At 40.5% G+C, this 23,860-nt stretch overlaps 1 protein-coding gene across 2 annotated transcripts in view; it reads left to right on the forward strand.

The window, feature by feature from the left end:
- LOC110502603 (zinc finger CCHC domain-containing protein 24) overlaps window positions 1-18,930 on the forward strand; it is a 70,328-nt gene extending 51,398 nt beyond the window's left edge. Inside the window, exons 3-5 of one of the 2 annotated variants that reach the window (XM_036960232.2) lie at window positions 4,433-4,597; window positions 6,236-6,361; window positions 11,270-14,153. In XM_036960232.2, coding sequence (XP_036816127.1) covers window positions 4,433-4,597; window positions 6,236-6,361; window positions 11,270-11,383 — 405 coding nt within the window. In that variant the 3' untranslated portion in view covers window positions 11,384-14,153. Of the gene's footprint in view, window positions 1-4,432; window positions 4,598-6,235; window positions 6,362-11,269 lie in introns of both variants that reach the window. The other variant, XM_021580774.3, reaches the window with a different exon arrangement.
- Window positions 18,931-23,860: the final 4,930 nt, after the last annotated feature.

The following is a 23,860-nucleotide window of genomic DNA, read 5'->3' on the forward strand; positions in this document are numbered from 1 at the left end:
CTTTTGTTACGACATGGTTGTGGTTCTTCACTCGTTGTCCCTGATCACTGAACAAGGAGTTACCTTGGCCATGTGACCAGACTAGGAATAACTCCAGGCACTAGTAATGTATAATATCTGGTCTGGCACCATCGGCTGTGTGTCTCTGCCTTTCCCACCTGTAGCTCCTAACTGAGGATGTCTTGATGTTGATCAGGGAGTCTGTTGTGCGGGTGTTTTTGAGTTGATCTGAAACCTGGTGTAGACAATACAGGTCAGCCTGTCTGTGCTGTAAACACAGTATCATGTGCATCTACTGGCCCAGAAACAGAGCTATATGGAGAATATAGAAATTAGAACATAGAGAAATCTACTACATGGAGCACCGAGGAGTGATGAGTAGTGGGGTTTCTACGGTGTTCAATAAAGTGACTACATGAGGATCTCATAACACGTACATAACACATACATAACACATACATAATGCATTCAGGGGTGGTCCGTTGTAGCTCAGTTGGTAGAGCATGGCGCTTATAATGCCAGGGTAGTGGGTTTGATTCCCGGGACCACCCATAGGTTAAATTAATTCATGCATGACTGTAAGTTGCTTTGGATAAAAGCTTCTGCTAAATGGCATATATTATTTTATACTGTAAGCAGTATAGCAGTACATAGCCAGAGATAGACAGTGCTAGAGCTACAGCTCTGCAAGGAGAGTAGAAGGATGATCTACTACATGGAGCATTGACAGATAACTTGTGATGGTCAGGAGTAGGGTTCCAAAATTCTGGGAACTTTCAATAAATTCCCCATTTTTCGCCAAATCCCAGATTGGAGGAAAAAGCAGGAAGTACAGAATCCTCCAACTAGTATTTCTGGAGAACCTGAGACTTTATTGAAGGTTCCCAGAATTTTGCAACTCTAGTCAGGAGAGGACATCAGAGTTTTCACAAAGCATCTCAGAGCAGGAGTGTTGATTTAGGATAAGTTTAGCTTTTTAGATTACAATGATAACATAATATGTAAAAAAAAATATGTATATATATATATATATATATTGTCACATACACCATGCAGTGAAATGTGTTGTTTTACAGGGTCAGTCATAGTAGTACAGCACCCCTGAAGCAAATTAGGGTTAAGTGCCTTGCTCAAGGACACAGATTTTTCACCTTGTTGGCTCGGGTATTCAAACCTTTCGGTTACTGGCCCAATATGTTGCAAATAACAGATTACATTTGACAAATATCTGACAGCCTCTGCTTACTGGAGTTGGTCAAAACATTCCTTGTAAGATCGTTTGGAGGGGACTGTCTGGGGCTCCAGGCATAAGCGCTCATATTAGGTTCCCCGGAGTTAGAATAATAGGTGCAAGTTTGAAATTTGGTTGTGCATCAGCAGTTTTTCTCTTGTTTTGACAGGGGGCCCCCATTGATTTTGTTAGTCATTCTCACTCAGATATCATTAACATGGCATAAGTCATTACAAAATGTGTAGAATTGTAGGAAATTAGCATTAAAACTGCAAGAATGTCTCTCTTTACCATGGAAAAAGTTGTAGAATTGCATGAAATTTGTTATAAAATACCTACACACCAAATCTCACTTAGGGTCCCCAAAAGGTTAGAGCCGGCCTTGGGACTGTCCAAATAACGTCTTACCATGACGTTGTTTGTGATTGCGTCAGAGCGTTGCCTTTCATGCGTATGGACTGCCGGTCTTAGAGCCAGGCCATGTCACCGTTTCCAGCTGTTCTCTCTCTATCGCTCGCTCGCTCTCTCTTTCTCTCTCCTCAATCCCTCCCTTCTTCCATCTCCCTCTCTCGCTCCTTCTCTGTTACAGAGGGAGATGTTGTGTTGACGGTGGTTAAGGTCAATGTCATGTTGTTGTTGAACCCCTGGACAGTAACAGCCTATCATAGTGAGCTGCTGGATAGTGGCAGCCTATCATAGTGAGGCCTTGGCTGCTCGTCCTCAATGACGCAAGGCGCTGGCGTAGGTTTACACTGGACCAGATGCTGATGATTAAGCTTTGCATTACTCACACTGGACGGACGGGACCAGAGGTATACATCTACCACCTCTCTCAACCCCCCTAAACTCCTATACATAGATGCATGCACACAAACACACACACACATACACACACACACACAAACACACACACACACACACACATCTTCCCACCTCCCTACAGACCTCTCCACCTCTTTATAACACTGTCTACCCCCTGAATTCTCTCGCCTCTCTGCCCTCTCCCTGAAATCTGGGACCAGCTTTTGGCAATTCGCTCTGCCTTGTAAGAAAACAAGCCTTAACTAACTAACAAGCCTCAACTAATCATGGGCTTGGTGGTTTGTTGACTAGTTGAATCGGGTGTGCTAGTGCTTGGCTGGAACAAAAAAGTGCATTCTTAGGGATCCTTGAGAAGAAGTGTTTGTTTTATTACTAGAGTAGGTTGTAGTATACAGGGATTTGCATCTGATGGGTGGGGTTCAGAATCCAACATGACATCAGCCGAACACATCAGCCATCAGCCAGTGGGAGATCAGCCGACGCCAGTCAAGCTCCCTAATTAGTTCGTTTTGGCAGGACATACGCACGCATAGTGATTTATCCCCACAATGACATCAAACGTGCTTTTGTTTGCGACACTCTAGGGGGAAAATGAGACTTTTACCCCTTGTTGCTGTTGTAGTAGCCTGGCTTAGATGAACCACTGCCAGTATGGAGTTGCGTCACAAACGGCACCCTATTCCCTATATAGCGTACTACTTTTGACCAGAGCCATTTGGGCCCTGGTTAAAAGTAGTGCGCTATATAGAGACTATGGTGTCATTTGGGACGAAGACCGTATGAACTCGGTAGTATGATGAGGAGGAGCCCCTCCCAGGGATATTAACCTCTCGCAAGCTTCATTTCATGGCTGGCGGAGTGTGCGTTTGTCTGTGTGTGTGAGACAGAGTGTGGCCGAAAACCCTTCTCCTCTCTCAGTCTCAGTTTCTCAGCTCTCTAAATGTTACAATATGCTGCATGCATAGGAAAAATATAAGCACCCCCCAAAAAATAAAGAACAAAAAGGGTAGCATTAGTTAAGTAAACTTTTTGCATCAGTCTTTATCTCTTTTGTGTTCTCACCATTTGTTTCAGGGACCTTGACCTTCTGACCTTCTGACCATGGCCAAAAGTATGTGGACACACTTCAAATGAGTGGATTCTGCTATTTCAGCCACCACTGTTGCTCACATGTGTATAAAATGGAGCACACAGCCATGCAATCTCCATAGCCAAACATTGGCAGCATAATGGCTCGTACTAAAGAGCTCAGTGACTTTCAACATGGCGCAGTCAAAGGATGCCACCTTTCCAACAAGTCAGTTTGTCAAATGTCTGCCCTGTTAGAGCTTCCCCGGTCAACTGTAACTGCTGTTATTGTGAAGTGGAAACATCTAGGAGCAACAATGGCTCAGTCGCGATGTGGTAGTCCACACAATCTCACAGAACGGGGGGGCCAAGTTCTGAAGTGCGTAGCGCATAAAAATCGTCTGTCCTCGGTTGCAACACTCACTACCGAGTTCCAAACTACCTCTGGAAGCAACGTCAGTACAGTAACTGTTTGTTGGGAGCTTCATGAAATGGGTTTCCATGGCCAAGCAGCCACACACAAGCCTAAGATCACCATGCGCAATGCTAACCGTTGACTGGAGTGGTTGAGAGCTCGCTGCCATTGGACTCTGGAGCAGTTGAAATGCGTTCTCTGGAGTGATGAATCACGCTTCACCATCTATCAGTCCGACGGACGAATCGGAGTCTGGCGGATGCCAGGAGAACGATATCTTCCAGAATGCATAGTGCCAACTGAAAAGTTTGGTGGAAGAGGAATTAGGGTCTGGGGCTATTTTTCATAGTTTGGGCTAGGCCCCTTAGTTCCAGTGAAGGGAAATCTTAACACTACCGCATACAATGACATTCTAGACGATTCTGTGCTTCCAACTTTGTGGCAACAGTTTGGGGAAGGCCCTTTCCTGTTTCAGCATGACAATACATGTGTGGATAAATCACTATGCGTGCACAAAGCAAAGTCCATACAGAAATGTTTTGTCGAGATAGGTGTGGAAGAACTTGACTGGCCTGCACAGAGCCCGGACCTTAACCCCATCGAACACCTTTGGGATAAATTGGAACTCCGATTGCAAAGCCAGGCCTAATCGCCCAACATCAGTGCTGACCTCACTAATGCTCTTGTGGCTGAATGGAAGCAAGTCCCCACAGCAATGTTCCAACATCTAGTGAAACGCCTTTCCAGACGAGTGGAGGCTGTTATAGCAGCAAAGGGGGACCAACTCCAAATGAATACCCATTATTTTGGAATTCGATTTATGATAAGCGAGTTTCCATAAACATGTGTAGTGTATCTTAAGATACAATCTAAACCTCTCTATTTTGTCCTCCCAGGCACGGCCTAAAGGTGAGGGTCTAACTCCATACCAGGGGAAGAAGAGGTGTTTCGGAGAGTACAAATGTCCCAAGTGTAAGAGGAAGTGGATGAGCGGTAACTCCTGGGCCAACATGGGACAAGAATGTATCAAGTGCCATATCAACGTCTACCCACACAAGCAGGTAGGACAGCGTATGTGTGTGCACGTGCGCATATGTGTGCAGTTGTGCATGGGGTGTTTGTGTGTGTGTGTGTGTGTGTGTGTGTGTGTGTGTGTGTGTGTGTGTGTGTGTGTGTGTGTGTGTGTGTGGGTGTGTGTGTGTGTGTGTGTGTGTTTGTGTGTGTGTGTGTGTGTGTGTGTGTGTGTGTGTGTGTGTGATGGAGTAATTTTGTATGTTATGGAAAAAATATGCGAAGCGTTCTTAATCATTATTACAAAACACTCAGAATATGGTTTGACAACTCAACCTCTATAGTCAGGGGTTTGTAAGGGAAAGTGTATAAACGGAGGGGTGTGTTGAAGCTACATTTGTTTTAATGGTGAAATAACAGGCCTAATAACGTCCAGATACAGGGAGGGAAATGTCCCAAATGGCTTCCTATTCCCTATGCAGTACACTAGTTTTGACTATGGTATAAGGGTGCTATTTTGGACGCGAAACCTGTGGCTGCTTACATTTTGTAGGCTGTTCCCAACTTGCCTGATTAAAATATAGTCAAAAAAAAGAGCCTCAGAGTAAAGTAAGAGTGCTGATCTAGAATCAGTTTGCCTTTAAGATTACAATGATTTAGATTATATGGACGGCTGGGACCTGATCCTAGATATAAATGCTCCTAAAATAATTCTAGGTCGTGTCGTGTCGTGTCTACACTTGACACTTACATGCGACTTTTGCTATCCGAAATAGAAGATCGCATTGAAAAGATGGGTGGCTTTGTGGTCTGATTGTGTTTAGATCTGGCTCACCACTTCAGGAGGTGGTCAGGGATGCATTGTGTGCGAATTTCTCCTCAGTCTGGACCAGAGTATGTGAGCAGAGCTGGAGCGGAGCAAGGAGCAGAGCGTACCCAATTTGAGTGGAGAGTGGGGCGAGATTCCCAAAGGCTTGAGCATCGGCCTTCTCGCCCACAATTTCGCTCCAGTAGCACCCCACGAGCTCAGGGCATGCTCGGCCCAGTATGCATTTGTAGTCTACTTGTGGGCTGCGGTAACCCCTTGCTTTACCTACTGTCATGGAGTTTGCTAAATATTTTCATAAAGAAACTGATTAAATGCACAGGCGGAAGATCAAGGGGACTTACAAAGATGAGGACCAAGAGCAAGAGAGGGAGCGCGGTGATGAAGAATCTTTGTGGAATCTGAAAAGACACGTATCTAGAAGCATGATGGTGTACTTACTATGTGCACATGCTAAAAGAAAGGAACGAGTTGGGTAGATAAGTGTGTCATTGTAGCAAAGTATTTATAAACCAAAAATCTGATCTCTTAATTAAATGTTTTGTTCATTTGTGTTATATTATCTATTCAATAGGCCATCATTGATTTTGGCCCAATAGGCCTGGCATATTCTCACGTTCAATGAGCTTTCTGTTTTGATTTGGGTTATTTTACCTAAAAAACTTTAGGCCTACCTATAGAAAAATATATATATATATATAACTCTGCATCTCTGCCCAGCCTGGCAAGAGGAGCCAAACGGGTGTTTAGCATCCCCAGTGGCTCGTCAAGTGTGGAGAGGATATTCTCCGTTATTCTCTGTTGGTTAAGTTGTGATGTTAATGAATGGAGTGAATTTGGAGTGGTATTTGTTTTTTTCTAGGAGCGCGGAGCGGTTCTTAGCAGAGTGGTTGGAAAGGACATGGAGCGCTGGAACGGGATTTCCAACCACTCAACTCTGCTCACATGCTCTTGTCTGGACGCAATCAGGCTACCGAAAGCGCATACAGTTGGTGACACATTTTCATTATAATGTTGGAGGAAATACGTTCCTAGCATGCGAGGAACGTGTTTGCTGGCCTCATAAATGCTAGCCAGCTAGCTAATATTTATTTAAAAAAATAATTGCTTGGGTAGTTATGCTAACCCGTATGCAATCCCTTTAGCTTTGCTTGCTGGCTAGCTACAGAGGTTAGTAGCTACAGTAGTTAGCTACTGGCATCTGTTGTCTGAGGTATTAACATATTTGTCCTATTCTACCGTTTGTAGAATGCATACTGCCATTTTAATATAGCGCAGGATAAGGGAATCCAGACACATTGTGGACACAGTAGACATATTTAAATGTAGGTATAGATGCATGACATGTTCGGAATTCCATGATCAGAAATCTATCATCAGAATACTAAAGCTGCATGAACTGTCAAGTCTAGACACGGCGTCACACTACTCTGAGACACTTTGTGAATATGGGCCCAGAGCTCTGTCACTTAAACTATTAATCTCTCGAAAGCAATAAACTCCAAGAAACAGTTTAACTAGATGTTATAAGTAACTGTCCAAATATGTGACATCCAGAATTGTATTATCATTATCACTGTCATTAAATATTCCTTCATTCAATTAACTTGAAAATGTGTAAATGTTTTGTTTGTAGAATTGAGAGGGGAGAAAGAGCTTCAGACGTAATTCCCCAGTTCCAAACATTACATGTAACTTCCACACTCAATCTAGTCATATTTTCATTTCAACAAATTCAGTCAATTCCACCACTTAAAATACAGTTTTGGCTGCAGGAGGCCCAACTTGTAGTTCCCTGGGCCCTGGTCAAAAGTAATGGACTATATAGGGAATAGGGTACCATTTGGGACATAGACCTACCCCGCATACTATGGAAAGAGTATGCACGATTCACTCTTCTAGCAATAATGCTAAATTGGACAGAAAGGAGATGCCTTTTCTCAAGGAGGCTACATCTTCACTCGCTCTGATATTAAAAGGGGCAACCTGGTATTGCATTTCTCCAGCCCAATCCCACCAAGTGGCGAGGTGACTGCTTTGTTATTGTTGTTGCTTGAATCCCAGATTGCCCCTTTAAACCATTATTGAAAGAGGGCAAGAAAACTTTATGGGAAAGTGAAAGTAGCTGTTGGGCTCTGCACAGTACATTCTATTGTATTTCTCGATAGTGATGATTGGCCACTTTAGCTATTTCTCCCTCCCAGAGTTTGGGATAATCGCCCAAACTCAAATGTACCTCTAGTCCCTACCCACAATTCTTGCACTTTTTGAGATCTGAGGGTTGGATAGCAAATGGACAAATGGTTATACAGTGTCCTACATAATTATTGGGACAGTGAAGCGTTTTTTTCTTCTTTTGGCTCTATACTCCCATATTTGGATTTGAAATCAAACAATGACTATGAGGTTAAAGTACAGATTGTCAGCTTTAATTGTATGGTATTTACATCCATATCGGGTGAACTGTTTACAGCACTTTATGTACATAGTCCACCCATTTTAGGGGACCAAAAGTATTGGGACAAATTCATTTATATGTGTATTAATTATTTGGTTCCATATTCATAGCACACAATGCCTACATCAAGCTTGTAACTTTACAAATATGTTGGATTATTTGGCTATTTGTTTTGGTTGTGTTTCAGATTATTTTGTGCCCAATAGAAATGAATGGTAAATAATGTATTGTGTCATTGTGGAGTCGCACAAATATGCACAAATATCATACCCCCCCGCAAAACACCCGTCTCAACGTCAACAGTGAAGAGCCGACTCCGAGATGCTGGCCTTCTAGGCAGAGTTGCAAAGAAAAAGCTATATCTCAGACTGGCCCATAAAAATAAAATATTAAGATGGGCAAAAGAACACAGACACTGGACAGAGGAACTCTGACTAGAATGCCCACATCCCGGAGTCGCCTCTTCACTGTTGACGTTGAGACTGGTGTTTTGCGGGTACTATTTAATGAAGCTGCCAGTTGAGGACTTGTGAGGTGTCTGTTTCTCAAACTAGACACTCTAATGTACTTGTCCTCTTACTCAGTTGTGCACCAGGGCCTCCCACTCCTTTTCTATTCTGGTTAGAGACGGTTTGCGCTGTTCTGTGAAGGGAGTAGTACACCGCGTTATACGAGATCTTCAGTTTCTTGGCAATTTCTCGCATGGAATAGCCTTCATTTCTTAGAACAAGAATAGACTGAGTTTCAGAAGAAAGGCCTTTGTTTCTGGCCACAAATGCTGATGCTCCAGATACTCAACTAGTCTAAAGAAGGCCCGTTTTCAGCTGTGCTAACATAATTGCAAAAGGGTTTTCTAATGATCAATTAGCCTTTTAAAATGATAAACTTGGATTAGCGAACACAATGTGCCATTGGAGCACAGGAGTGATGGTTGCTGATAATGGGCCTCTGTACGTCTATATAGACATTCCATTCAAAATCAGCCGCTTCCAGCTACAATAGTCATTTGCAGTGTTTAACAATGTTTACACTGTATTTCGGATCAATTTGATGTTATTTTAATGGACAGAAAATGTGTTTTTCTTTCAAAAACAAGGACCTTTCTAAGTGACCTCAAACTTTTGAACGGTAGTGCACGTTTTTTCAAGTCATGTTTAAAAAATGATCTGAGCGGTAGATCTCGGCCTGCATTTTGAATCAGAAAGTGATCTTGGCTCAGAAAATGTAGGTTACCACTGGTGTAGGGGACTAGGCGCACAAGTGCATAGGGCATAGGGGAAAGGGCATAGGGGCTAGGGGTTGCTTGCTGCTTTGGATTTGGACATACAGCTACATTAGGATTTGCATGGATCTTCATCCATTTTTCAATGCCATTGAGGGTTCTACTATACTGTAGCTATGGTCACGGTCACAACACCATAGATATTCATATTATGATAGAATGCTTCAAGCAATTTCAGGCGACTTCATCAGATCAAACCGATGATGAGAATGTATTAAATCACCATTAAGCACAGCATTCACAGTGATTATTCTCACCAAAGTCAATCTTTTAAAACGGCAGAGAAAAGTCTCTGTTCGATGGAAACAGCTTGTGGGAAAAGCATGCTCATTTCTGTGTGTGTGTGTGTGTGTGTGTGTGTGTGTTTGTGTGTGTGTGCACGCTTGCGTGTGTGTTGTGGCTAGCACCACACTCACGGGCAAATTCCACACATTTGCTTTGTCACCCACTTCACATATTTCCCCCTGTCAGCGTTTGAGAATGAACCACTAACCCCCAGGTACTGCAGACACACACACACACGCACACGCACACACACACAGAGCTTGGCTCCAACAGAAAGGACTGAGGGAAATGAATTAAACATTGTGTATTTTTCTTATCTTCCAACGTTGGTATCTGATTCCCAGATACACTTTAAACTGCAAGTCTTCATGTCCTCAACAGTTCCTGTTAGGTGGTGAGGTATAAAGCTATCCTGACCTGAGCCCTGACCTTCTAAATAGCATCAAATAGCACATTAGTCCCAGGAGTCTTTGACTGGTTCAGGCTCAAGATCAGAGTGAAACAATAAGATCTACCATCACAGATGAGTTACCTTACGTTATAGTATTCTAGACTGTCTATGTGCTTCTATAGTTTTCACATTTCATGACTTTAAGAGAGGCATCCGGATATCTATGGCCGGATGGAATCTGGTTTTGGATTGAAAAATATGTGTGGCATTCATTCAAAATAAACTAATCATGAAAACAGTTTTATCCATTTAATAAATACACAGACAAACCGGACAGATTGCAGTCCTTCAGTCCAAAACCCAAGATGTTTAACTATCAGATCATTTTTCCTACGAAACATATACTTTGTCATCAAGTACATCCTATTTTGGAAGCCAAACTTAACATTGTGGGTATGTTTGATATGTATTTCATGTTATTATCAATAAGCCTTTAAAGCTAGTGGCAGACAGTCAAGGCGAAGGCTTCTTGCTCTGGTCCTTGGCAACCTGGGCCTTTATCCATAAAGTGTCTCAGAGTAGGAATGCTGATCTAGGATCTGATCCGCTCTGTGCATATCATCATATTCATTGTGATCTAATAGGAAATACTAAGCTTAGATCAGAGACACTTTATGAATACGGGCTATGGTTTTGACAAGTTATAGAATCAGTCTGAGACTGTCGGTCTGGAAAAAATAACAGTATCATAACAAAAAACTCTGTAACAACAATGGGTGGGAAAGCAGATGATTGCTGAGGGATTGTATGTGATCGACATCCAACAAACCGTTGGCGCTGAACGATACCCTCTGTTGTCCTTCATATACTTTCCAACAAACCATTACTCCCAGTGGTGTAGCTGGTATTTTCATGCAGGTTTATATCAGCAAACATGTGCCTTGGACCTCTTTCGGGAATTATAGCATGTAGGAGGGGGCTTTGGTCAAAGGTAGTGCACTACATAGAGAACAGGTTACCATTTGGAACGTCGACTCTGTCATTATATCGTGTTAGCGAGAGAAGGAGATCTGTTAGAGTTATTTTCCTCAGCTCTGACACCAATAACAGAAACTACACTGACTCCGGGTCTGAAAAAATCCAGGGTTAGTTCTTGTGGCCTGAGATTTTGGAATACAACAGAGCTGGTTTGAGTCCCAAACAAACTGCTGGCAGATTGAAGGCTTTGTGTTGGGTGTGTGTGTATGTTTGTTTGTGTGAGTGTGGGGTGAATTGTCAGTGTGTGGTTAGCATCCAGTATACTGTAGAACTGAGGTTAACTCTTCCCCCTGTCATGTTATCACCATTGCAAATGTTTTATATAGTGTGTATACTTGTACATGAGTCTCACTCTTCTCTTTCTCTGCCTCCCTCTCTGTCATCCATCTTTCTCTACCCCCTCTCCCCATCTCTCTCCTTACGTAACTCTCCTCCCTGTTAGCGTCCATTGGAGAAGCCTGATGGCCTGGACGTCTCAGACCAGAGTAAGGAGCACCCTCAGCACCTGTGTGAGAAATGCAAAGTCCTGGGCTACTACTGCCGACGCGTGCAATAACACCTTAACATATACTCCCGCCCCTTGCTTCAATCCTCCCCTCCCTCTCATCCATCCATCCTCCTTCTCCTTCTCCTCTCCCCATCTCCATCACCTGTTCCTCACCCCTTCCACTCCTCCTCCCCCTCCCTTGTTCCTCCTCCCATCCCCTCTCTGAATTAGCCGTTAAACCTCCTTTTGGGGAGGTTTGTCACTAAACACAGTTCCTGGTCATTATCCCTACACCTACTGGCCCTTTCTTAATGGTAAAGGAGTGAGAGAAACTGATCCAAGATCTATACTTAGTGATTAAAAGCCCACAAAGTGCTCTTTCTAAACAGTGATAAAACCCCACAAAGTGCTCTTTTTAAACAGTGAAAACTTGCCTAAATAATTGTATGTAAATATCCTCAATCATGACAGGGCCTTGTAGCCTTGTGTACCCCACGCAATGTGTGTGTGTATAATGTGATATTGTTCTCACTGACAGTATTGCCCTCTCTTTGGTTTCATTACCTCACTTTGGGCTCTGTTGATTTTGTGGTTACAGAAGCGTTTTCCCTGCCAAGTGAAGTGTGTGTGGATGTTCTGAGTATTAAAACAGACAGAGACAGGGCTTCTAGTGATGGTAATGTAACAAAGGTCCCTAAACCTTCTATCGTCATGGGCTCAAGTCGGGGTCAATGTCTGGTCAAACGTCAACCTATACATTAATAACTGTGAATGAATTATGAATTGATTATTGATTGATTAACGGAGGGATACCGCACCATACCTCCCTGGCTTACATGTTATATGTGGTGTATTTATTATTTGTCGTCTGTTTGTCTGTTGTGCAATTTTGAATTGATTTTAACTGGGATATATACAAGTTACTGTCAAAATCTAGGAAACACCAACATAAAGTGTCTTAATAACAGGGCCAGAGCAGCTTCAATGAACCTTGGCATAGATTCAACAAGTGTCTGGAACTCAATAGGAGGGATGCGACACCATTCTCCCATGAGAAATTCCATAATTTCGTGATCTGTTGATGGTGGTGGAAAACGCTGTCTCGGGCGCCACTCCAGAATCTCCCGTAAGTGTTCAATTGGGTTGAGATCTGGTGACTGAGACGGCCATGGCATATGGTTTACATTGTTTTCATGCTCAGCAAACCATTCAGTGACCACTTGTGCCCCGTGGATGGGGGCATTGTCATCCTATGGTGGCATAGCCATGGTAGCCAAAACAATGGCAAAAATCATGGCCTGCCCAGCATTTTTATACATGACCCTAAGCATGATGGGATTTTAATTGTTTAATTAACTCAGGAACCACACCTGTGTGGAAGCTCCTGCTTTCAATATACTTTGTATCCCTCATTTACTCGTGTTTCCATTATTTTGGCGGTTACTTGTGTATGAATGTGTAATAGTATACGTGTGTATGTTTTTATATCAAAGTATTATTGTGTAACTGCTTCTAATTGTCTATAGAAACTACTTTAGGTTGAGAATCGTTCTTCGTTTAGATGTAGTACCGTGATAATAACATTCATGTTTTGTATTTAACATGCTATGCATTTACGTCAGCAATGAAATTAGTGTTGAGGTATTAATCAAGATTTACAAATTGACCAGCTTTGAAAATTCATGTCCAAAGCCAAATGCAATAAGAGCCGTTTCTGTTATGATAAAGACTGAATATCCAGTTCCTCTTAGCCAATATAACATTCATACAGTATTTAGACTCTCAAGTGTTAGATTGAACCTATCTGCAATGCTGTAGTCTTTTTTTGCCTACCTAATTTAATACTTTACTTCCAAATAATCATTTTATTATTGTAATGAGTTCCTTGAAAAGTAATTCCGTCCTGTACTCTATGTATGCAAACAATATTCTTATTAAGGACTCAACGTCAGTAGTCTATTTGGTGTAGGATGCCGGTAGATTGACATGGTGGATTTTAGTTGATTAGAACTGGTATTTAATCTGGTATATACAGTAAATAAGCCATCCTTATGCATTTCAAAGTGGTTTTATAGTATACATATAGCATTTGCAAATTCAGATCTTTTTTAGGACTCACACCTGGCCAATAGAGCTGTTCCAATCTTGTAACGCTACTTTAAGACAGCGTTACTTACCTAGAAACAGGACAGTGAATCGAACTAATATCTTTTTCCAAGGGGTTTAACCCCTTCATAGTGTGTCAAACAGGTGACAGCAGTAGAGGATGTCTGGGGAGAGAGAGAGGTGAAGGGATGTAGGTAAGATGAATATAATGTTTGGTGAAGAAAAAATAAGTGGGAAAGTTGTCTTGTAACAGACGTAGCCGTGTTTTGTTTATCGGGGGACGTTTTGTAAGTGTGATGATGGATTAAGTTTACGTTTCTGTGTGTTTGATACCACATCATGATATAAGCATTAAGTAATGTCTTTAATAGAGGAGGTAACTAACCATTATCTCTGTTTTCAAAGATCTAGGCCTATACTTTAAACTTTATCGTTGGAGAATCTAGAGGGAAGAATATCTTTGATCTAACATTTTGTAACGTTAGGTTTAGTTGTATTTTAGCGATAGAGGTTCTTGACACTTTTGGAACATTTATGTTGTGAGTATAGCTGAAGAGAAGTTTGCTACCAATTTTCAAAGCTGAGGTGTATTTTTCAAATAAAACACATTAGTTTCTCAAATATTTAGAATGTGTTTAATGGTTCTATAAAGGTTGAATTAATAGTTGTATATTTTATATTATCTTAAAAGTACCAATGTGCCTTGTAAAAAGAGAGTAATTATTTAGAAAAATTTGAAGGAAATGAAATAAGAGGAGAATTGAACTTAGTTTGGAACTGGATTAAACTAAGTAACTCTGAGGTAGTGTTTTGCCAAGTTTGATGCAAGTTCAAGATGTGAATACAAATGGGAAAACAAATAACCTTACCCCATTAGAACTGAGAAGTTTCAACTGGCTAATGTCTTCCTCTACACCATTTTTTTGAGTTTGGACGCAGTAACTAAAGCATCTGGCAAAAACAATCACACACACTGTAGCTAGTCTGTTGTCATGGAATCAACAACGATGTTATTTTGAAGTCAGTACACTAATGTGAATGAGGTTTTCACTAAAAGCTGTATACCTCATCCTCGTTCTCCGGGAATAAATCTGATCTCATTTGGGCTTTTAAAGGCAATTTCCGATTGAGACGATATGCAGTGTTTACTGTGAATGGGATCTCCACAAATGCGCAAACATTTCCTTTAAAAGCTGCAATGCCTATAACTCGTGATCGGATTGAATCCCGTCCTTGAGATGATAGTCTTGTTTATGACTTAATGATTGATTTAACAAACACAAGTAGGAGTTTAGTCTGTTGTCTTACATACAATGGGTGGATACTGAACAATACCCTTATGCATCATTTGTCAAAACTTGGACATCACACTCAGTTGGTTTTAGTTATATGGGGAGGTGAAGGATAGTTAGCCTGTTTCCAGATCTGTTTGTGACTCTTGACAACCCCTATAGTCATTGTGACAGCACAATTAGATCTTGAACCGGCCTACAGGATAGTAGTCTACTCATAAAATATTAGGCTTTATAATCGCGAGGAGATGCATCATAGCCATTATATGGATATTGTATTATCATCTGAACAAAAATGTTTTTTTTAATCATATTTGATGTGAATCGTATTGATGTTGAGGGTTTCGTTCGTTGATTACAGGTCATAGCAGATTATTACACATAATGTTGGGATCAATTCTATATTTTCAGTACTGTAGCTAATACAATTGATCTGTTTCTCTGTCATATCTAATAAGTGTTATAAAACCAACTACAACCGAGCAGAACACTTCTGATATCCTATCTTTACAATATATTCTAGTCTTTATTCTCTTCCCAACAGTAGTGTATGTTTCCATTAGCCATCTCCGTTAGCTTGTGTATTAGCCAACTAAACCTAGGCCTAGATTCAATCAGCTGCACAGCTGATGTGTTGAAGGAGTCGGAGGTATAACTGCATTGGAGCTGTCTAATCAGTGAGCAGCTGCTCTTGATCATTGTCACGAAGCCACACCCATCCCACTTGCGTTAGAAGATCAGAATGAGAAAGTGTAGGCTATATAGATTAAATAATTATGCTCAAATTGAAAATCATTCAAATAAATAATGAGGGCCTCCCGAGTAGTGCAGTGGTCTAAGGCCACTAGGGATCCTGGTCCGAGTCCAGGCTCTGTCGCAGCCGGCCACGACTGGGAGACCCATGGGGCGACGCACAATTGGCCCAGCATCTTCCGGGCAGGGCGGGTGCATTGCACGCGGACACGGTCGCCATGTGTACAGTGTTTCCTCCGCTGTTGGCTTCTGGGTAAAGCGGGCATTGTGTCAAGAAGCAGTGCGGCTTGGCGGGTTGTGTTTTGAAGGACGCATGGCTTTCGATCTTCGCCTCTCCGGAGTCCGTATGGGAGTTGCAGCGATGGGACAAGTCTGTAACTACCAATTGGATACCACGAAATTGGGGAGAAAAAGGGGTATTATATATATTTTTTAATGAATAAAAAGAAAAAAGATTTCTATCAGCCTAATCGAGGTGTAGATTACATCTCACATTCCAGTCTTCGAACTTGTGAACATGGCTGCATGGGATATCTCTTACTGCGACTCTTTCCAGCCAATGGCAATGCCATTTTCCACTTTAGGTACAGTATAATTCAAGGACAACTCTAACTCCGTTCCACCTCCGACACTGCCAAAACAATTGCTATGCGGATGACAGCTAAAGCAGATCTAATTGAATAGAACCCCTAAAGTGCTAATACTGATCAAAATCGATATGCATCAGGCTTATGAGTGCTCTGACTTTTAAATCGATAGCATTAGGCTTATGAGTGCTCTGACTTTTAAATCGATATGCATTAGGCTTATGAGTGCTCTGACTTTTAAATCGATATGCATTAGGCTTATGAGTGCTCTGACTTTTAAGGAATATAAGGATAAGAATATCCTTAAGAATATAAGGAATATCATGAAGAATATAAAGAAAATATAAAATTGCCCAATATATTTTTGTGGGATAGTCTGATTCCGTCCAGACCAGTTTGTGAAGAAGAAGCCATGTGTTTGAGATGGTATAACGAGCCAATGGAAGCAGTTCATACAATGTGTTTATTGTATTTAAAACGTATACAAATGCTTTTTCAGATGTGTTTTTTTGTCTTGAATTTAGGGCTGGATTCAATCCGTATCGTGGAAGTATCGCAGAAGATCAGCGTAAAAATGTAACGGTAATTTCTGATTGAGCCGACATAATCAGCATTTAACGTGAATACAGTCTCCACTAACAGGGGAACATTACCTTTTAAATGTAATCTGCGCTATAATGCGGAGCTTCCGTGATGCTTCTGCGATACTGATTTAATCCAGCTCTGACATATACTTGATTTTTCTAGTTTCTTTTCGGTATGGGTTTGTTATTTTCTATGAAAGATTTGTGTATTTTGGAAAAAATACTTTATAGATGTAAAAAAAAAGAAGAAAAAAAATAAATTTTACAACTGACTGTTTATGTATATATTAGATGGCCATAATTTTTAAGGATCTTAGCTCCTCTGAAATGTAATGCAATGTTGAAGCTTTCTATGTGAAAAAGGGCCTATATTGCTGAGAAACAAATAAAGCTGGGAGTTTTTTTGTTGATGTTTTACAATGACCTGAGGGGTTAATCCTACAGAAATATTTATGAAAATATTTTTTACAACACTTTAAAAAAATATATAAAATAAGCAACAGTTACACTAAGAAGAAAATATTGAAATACATAGATTAAAAAAGTTGGTACATAATTATGAATACCCTTTACTCAATTATAAGCCATTGTATGTTTTTTTTTGCGGTTAGAAACTTTATCAGTATTGCATAACCCAGAATGATACCCAAGTGCATTAACTAATATGTCAATGAGTTACAATTTTTGTCCTTTGAATAGCATGCATTCATGTCGTATTACGAGTATTGCATTGTTATGAAAATGGCAGACATAATTACCAATGTTTCGTTATTCAAATTCTATATCATTGATTAAGATGTTACTAGGTTAAGCAATAATACTGTTTTGTTAACATGCAGAAGAAATCATCTTTATATTTGAATGACTGATACTCGCCACTATATAAGCACATTCAACTGTGAGTTCTAGTTTGCCAAAGCAGCTACAACAAGGACATTTGTGAAATAATTATTTTGATTCATACTGTAGTAAACCTGGACTCAGGGGTAGACTTAACATAGTAAACATAAGTCTCCTTCCGTGTAGTATAATATGTTATGTTTCGTATGGTATGGTATGTTACAAATTCCAATTTGTTGTGGGTAATGTTAGCTAGGTGGGTAACTGGCTATAGTTAGCTAGGCTAGGGGTTCGAGTTAGGTTAGGGGTTAGGTTAAAGGGTTAAGGGAAGGGTTAGCTAACATGCTAAGTAGTTGCAAAGTTGCTAATTAGCTAAAACTGTCCGTGATGAGATTCGAACACGCAACCTTTGGATTGCCAGATGTTCACGTTATAGGTTAGGGGTTAGGCTAACAGGTTAAGGGAAGGGTTAGCTAACATGTTAAGTAGTTTCAAAGTTACTAATTAGCTAAAACTGTCCGTGATGAGATTCAAACACCCAACCTTTGAGTTGCTAGACGTTCACATTATAGTAACCTTCTGTCTCATGTAGCCATACCAAACGTAACATGTCATACTAATTTGAGTGTCCTGAATTTATATTTAATATGTTACGTCTAGTCTATGAGACCAAGCTGTAGTTCAGAGTGTAACTTACTTCTGTTAATCAAGTTTGTGAGACAAAATTACTATTATAGAGTTTGCATGTGCATGTGTTTTGATTTTAAATGAAAAATGTGTATTACTTTGTGCAATGTATTTAATTTTAGCACTGTAACGTAGTTGGCTACATACTGTAATGGGCTATATAGAGTCTGTCCTTAATAGCACCCTATTCATTTTATAGTGCACTACTTTTGACCCAGCACATAGGGCTCTGGTCAAAAGTAGTGCACTATTTCGAGAATAGGGTGCCATTTGGGATGTACAATAGTCTCAGCATTCTCAACAACTTCAAATTGATTGTTACTAGTCATAAAAATGTATCGTTCACTGATAGTGTATACCAATTTATACATACTAACTGAATGTAGTGTTTTAACACTTAAGTGGTCGATTAGACATTCATGTTTGTTCTTTGACGTCTGTAACGTTTTGAGATTGTATGCTATAATTGGATTGAGTGAGTTAGGATGATGAGTGAAAAGTCGTTGTGGAAAAAGAAAATAACACTTCTGTTGCAACACGTCCCTGAAATGGCATTCCCAAATGTGCCTTATTTGTTAGTTAAGAAAACAACAAACTACTTTCCCACTGGGCACAGACGTCAATTCAACGTCTATTCCACGTTGGTTCAGTGTAATTTCATTGAAATTACATGGAAACAACGTTTATTTAACCAGTGTGTGCTCAATGGGTTAGAGCTTTAGTGCTATTAGGAATTTTGATGAATAAAATAAATGTTAAATTCGAAACATTTGGATAGTGTTATTTTTCAGTGCATTGTTGAATTTGTACTATTCAATATACTGCCGTTGCTTCTTAGTTCACCTCGCCCACTGAAAAGCTAGATAGAATTTCACCATATTGCTTAAATAGAACTATCCAATCCACTCAAATCTACACAAGTACCCAGGGGTTAGGGATCAGGGGCTATAATACAACAATACAGCTTTAGGGCTCTATGCAATCCATAGCGCTGAAGATCCGCTTTTTAGCACAATTGACAATTATGTTCCCGTGGTCGCGGAGACTGTATTCATGGTAAACATTGCATACTGTATGCCGGCTCAATTGGAAATGACCTTTACATTTTAACGTAGATCTTCCACGATACTTCGGCGATACGGATTGAATCCATCCATTATTGTCCATATGTTACACCGAATAAACAGACATTTGTTGTCTACTCAATTCTACTCAACGGTGGGGCTCAGGGCTGGTTCAAATACTGTTTAAAATACTTGAAACACTGAGTGTTTGCTCTAGCCCACCTCGAGTGTCGATGGACATGGTTTGATGGGACTTTTCAATGGTCCATTAAGCCAGGCAAGCTCAATAAAGCACAGATCAAGTATTTCAAATAGTATTTGAACCCAGGTTTGGTCTGCACTGCGGAGGTCTGCTGGTTGTGTAAAGGAGAAATTAGGACGATGCCTCAGGAAGCTGTTGTCAAGTCCTGGAGGTCCTATTGTAGTTCAGACTAGTGTTGAAAAGATCCGGGGTAGGGAAAGTGACTGGTTTATTTCAACGCTTATTTCAACACTTTTACTATTACATTGTCATTTGTATGAGATATCAAGACTTCCAGTTCTGTACTTATAAAACCTTTTCTCTAAACTTTGTTTCTCTGGGTCATTTACTCTAAATTAGTGAATATAAACCAGATAATAAAATGCAAATAGTTTTACCAAAGCTGTGGATAGGTTTTTTAACTAAGCCTACAGACTAGATCAAAGCACACATTCATGCTCGCTTCATGATATCCACTGAGTGTACAAAACATTAAAGACATCTGCTCTTTCCATGACATACACTGACCAGGTGAATCCATTGTAATGATTGTAAACATCTTATTGTTTAACATGAGTATATAAGTACACTCTTAGAAAAAAAGGTGCTATCTAGAACCTAAAATGCTTATTCGGCTGTCCGCATAGAACCCTTTGAAGGACCTTTTTGGTTCCAGGTAGAACCCTTTTGAGTTCCATTTAGAACTTTTTACATAGAGGGTTCTACATGTAACCCAAAATAATTCTACATGGAACCAACAAGGGTTCTCCTATGAGGACAGCCAAAGAACCCTTTCAAAGAGTGTAGGGCTAGGCCACTGGCCGTAGTCTGTCAAAGCCAAGTTTCCATGCACGGGCTTGGACACACATTCCAAATAGCAAACACTTCACAAGAGGGTGGGGACCCAAATTATATTAAGTTTGTTATAACATCCCTAGCTCAAACATAGAAGCGGGGATAAAGTGTCTCTATGGCAACAATGTAACTGGAGAATTCAAACAAACGGTTGGGAAGTCAGAGCGCATGGTTTCGTTTAAGAGCCATGGTAGCTATTTCACGTTCGCTTCATTATTTACTTTCATAAAGTATTAGCTTGATAAGCATCACCACCACCCAGACACATTCAGACACCTATTCTGATCATTGTTTCACTAATTTGTATTTTAACCAATCAGATCAGATCTGAAAAAGATCAAAAGTGATTGTTCAAAAGACCAATTGGTGGAAGAAATATCAGTATTGGGCTGCCTGTCTAAATGCAGCCATAGTCTGGTTTTTCAGTCTCTGCCCTGGTCACTCACTGAATTTCACCAGGGGAGAATTGTTCCGTTTACAATAAAGACATTAGAGCTAGAATAGAGGGAAGAACTGAACAATAGAAATATAGTAACTACAATCATAAATAGAATGTGTACATCCTATTTCTATGGTAAGAACCCACACAAAAGAAAGTTGGTGTACTGTACATCAAACTAAATGTGGTTTTGCGAAAATATTTTACAACACACAAAGTTGGTATAATGTATCTGCATTCTTAACAACTTAATTGCTCATTCACTACTAATGATTATAGCATTCGTCACTAACTGTTTTCCTGTATACTACTGCGGTATAACTGTAGATTGACTTGTATTGACCTGTATTCTGCACACACATTCAAATCACAAATAGTTAATGCACTTCTACTATAGAATCATTGCTCTCTTTTCTAATAAGAGTACTTTACTTCCAGTATGTTGGCCTTCTCAGCTTTGTTCCAAGCCAAGTGAGATGAAACAGATGATATCCCAGTATAGGGAGGTTTCATGGACAAATAGAAGCCAAAGGCGTGATGTCACATCCTGCACTGAAGGACAGGAAGTCGTGTTGGTTGTCTGGCTGTCTAAAAAAAGACATTGGATCCTTACCAGGAAGTGTTAAAGGCAGGAATAATTAGTGATGTTGGCACACAGGACACAATGAGCAACGGAGTACACTCTTATTTATTTGGGAATAAATGTACAACATTATTTTATTCATTCTATATGTTTCAGGTCCATCTTCCATGCCTAAATAGTTTATAGATTATTTTCTCTACAAAAATATTACTGCGACATCCATAGAGATGGAAGAGGCCTCATAATTGTATCCGTGCCATTATGGCGTCTGTGACAGCATTGGCAGCGCCATTGTGGCTATCTCCATTTTAAAATAGTAATTTGTCTTTTTCTTTTGTTTTGAAAAAAGTGTCAAGCTTATGTTGGTGATTTACCGCCACCTGCAGTGCAAGAGTCCTGAACCAAATCTTTTATCATTCATTTATTATAGCCACTAGATGGTGGGGTTGAAGCCATTTACAAACCATAGCACCCAATTTCAAGAAGACAATGCTCTGATCATTGGCTGATTGCTCCCAACCCATTGGAATCCACACCCAGTTGACTACTTTAAAATGGTGGATGCCCTCAATGGCCATGCTAAAACGGGTTACATCCATGTCGAGTTCTCTATCCATCTCTATGGTGACATGTAGGAGATTTGTTCTATTATCTTTGACATGGAAGTGCAGGCTTTCTCCTTGAGGAAAGATACTGGAGAAACTAAAATAGCACATTTTTCATAACTTGTAGGTAGGTAGGACTGGGGTCTGAACAGAGTTTCTATAATCTGTAGGGAACGCAATATGTGGTCTATACTTGGCATGTAGGTTTCTCACTTATGGGTAGCACAAATTTGGATATGGTGGGTATATGCAAATTAAAACTGAAGTATTTACTATAGTTCAAAAAGTGTAGTATTTTTGCAGACTGCAATGTTTCTGCAGGCATTACTGTAGTATTTACTGCAGTGTTTTTTTTGCGGATACTACTGTAGTATTTATATAGTATTCTACAGCAGTAGTTCCTAAAAGTAGGGGGGGGGGGGTGAAAAAGTTTGGGAGCCCTTGTTCTACAGTATACTACAAAATTATATAGTAAGCACTACACGATTGAGGGATACTAGTATTCTAGAGTATACCTACAGTTAGCTACAGAATTCTATAGTAAGGACGATAGTATTCTATACTGAACTGTAGTCTTATTTTATGTGGGTACATGCAGAGAAAACCTATTTCTCCAAACTTTGTTTCCATGGATCAAGTGCTCACATAAAGACTAAATAGATAGAAACACTGTGGGGTAACTGGCTGCTGAATGACATAGAAAAGCAGATAGAACACATCTGGATTGGGTAAAGGTCTATTCCCCCCACCCTAACTGGAGCCAGACTGGCATTATCCAAGAGAACATACCCTGAGCTGGAGTGTTCATCTATCAACACGGGGTAAAGGTTTAGTCTAAATAAATGTTATTATGATAAATGGGATGTTGACTTGCTTGGAAAGTAGGTCATTTGTAACTATTGAAACAACCTGTCTGTGTTGTCAATACCGCCATCTAGTGGAGTGGAGACACTACTTCAACAACTTCAATTACACTGAACAAAAATATAAACGCAACGTGCAGTAATTTTTTTCCTGAATTACAGTTCATATAAGGAGATCAGTCAATTAAAATAAATATATTAGGCCCTAATCTATGGATTTCATGACTGGGAATACAGATATGCATCTGTTAGTTAATCTGAAAGTAGGGGCTAGGATCAGAAAACTAGTCAGTATGTGGTGTGACCACCATTTGCCTCATGCAGTGCGACACACCTCCTTCGCATAGAGTTGATCAGGCTGTTAATTGTGGCCTGTGGAATGACGTCTCACTCTTGACGTCTGTCCGAAGTTGCTGGATATTGTCTGGAACTGGAACATGCTGTGGTAAACGGCGATCCGTTTACTCTGGTGAGTCTGCAGGCCATGGAAGAACTGGGACATTTTCAGCTTCCAGGAACTGTGTACAGATCCTTGTGACATGGGGCCGTGCATTATCATGCTGAAACATGAGATTATGGCAGCTGATGAATGGCACGATAATGGGCCTCTGGATCTCGTCACGGTATCTCTGCACATTGAAATTGCCATCAATAAAATGCAATTGTTGCTTATGCCTGCCCATACCATAACCCAACTGCCACCATGGGGCCCTCTGGTCACAATGTTGACATCAGCAAGCCACTCGCCCACACGACGCCATATACGTGGTCAGATGTTGTGAGGCCGGTTGGACGTACTGCAAAATTCTCCAAAACAACGTTGAAGGCAGCTTATGGTAGAGAAATGAACATTAAATTCTGTGGCAACTGCTCTGGTGGACATTCCTGCAGTCAGCATGCCAATTGCACGCTCCCTCAAAATTTGTGTCATTGTGTTGTGTGATAAAACTGAGCATTTTAGTGGCATTTTATTGTATCCAGCACAAGGTGCACCTGTGTAATGATCATGCTGTTTAATCAGCGTCTTGATATGCCACGCCTGTCAGG

Source organism: Oncorhynchus mykiss, chromosome 23, assembly GCF_057628025.1.
Source record: "Oncorhynchus mykiss isolate SJ-2025 chromosome 23, ASM5762802v1, whole genome shotgun sequence".
NCBI classification, from domain to species: domain Eukaryota; kingdom Metazoa; phylum Chordata; class Actinopteri; order Salmoniformes; family Salmonidae; genus Oncorhynchus; species Oncorhynchus mykiss.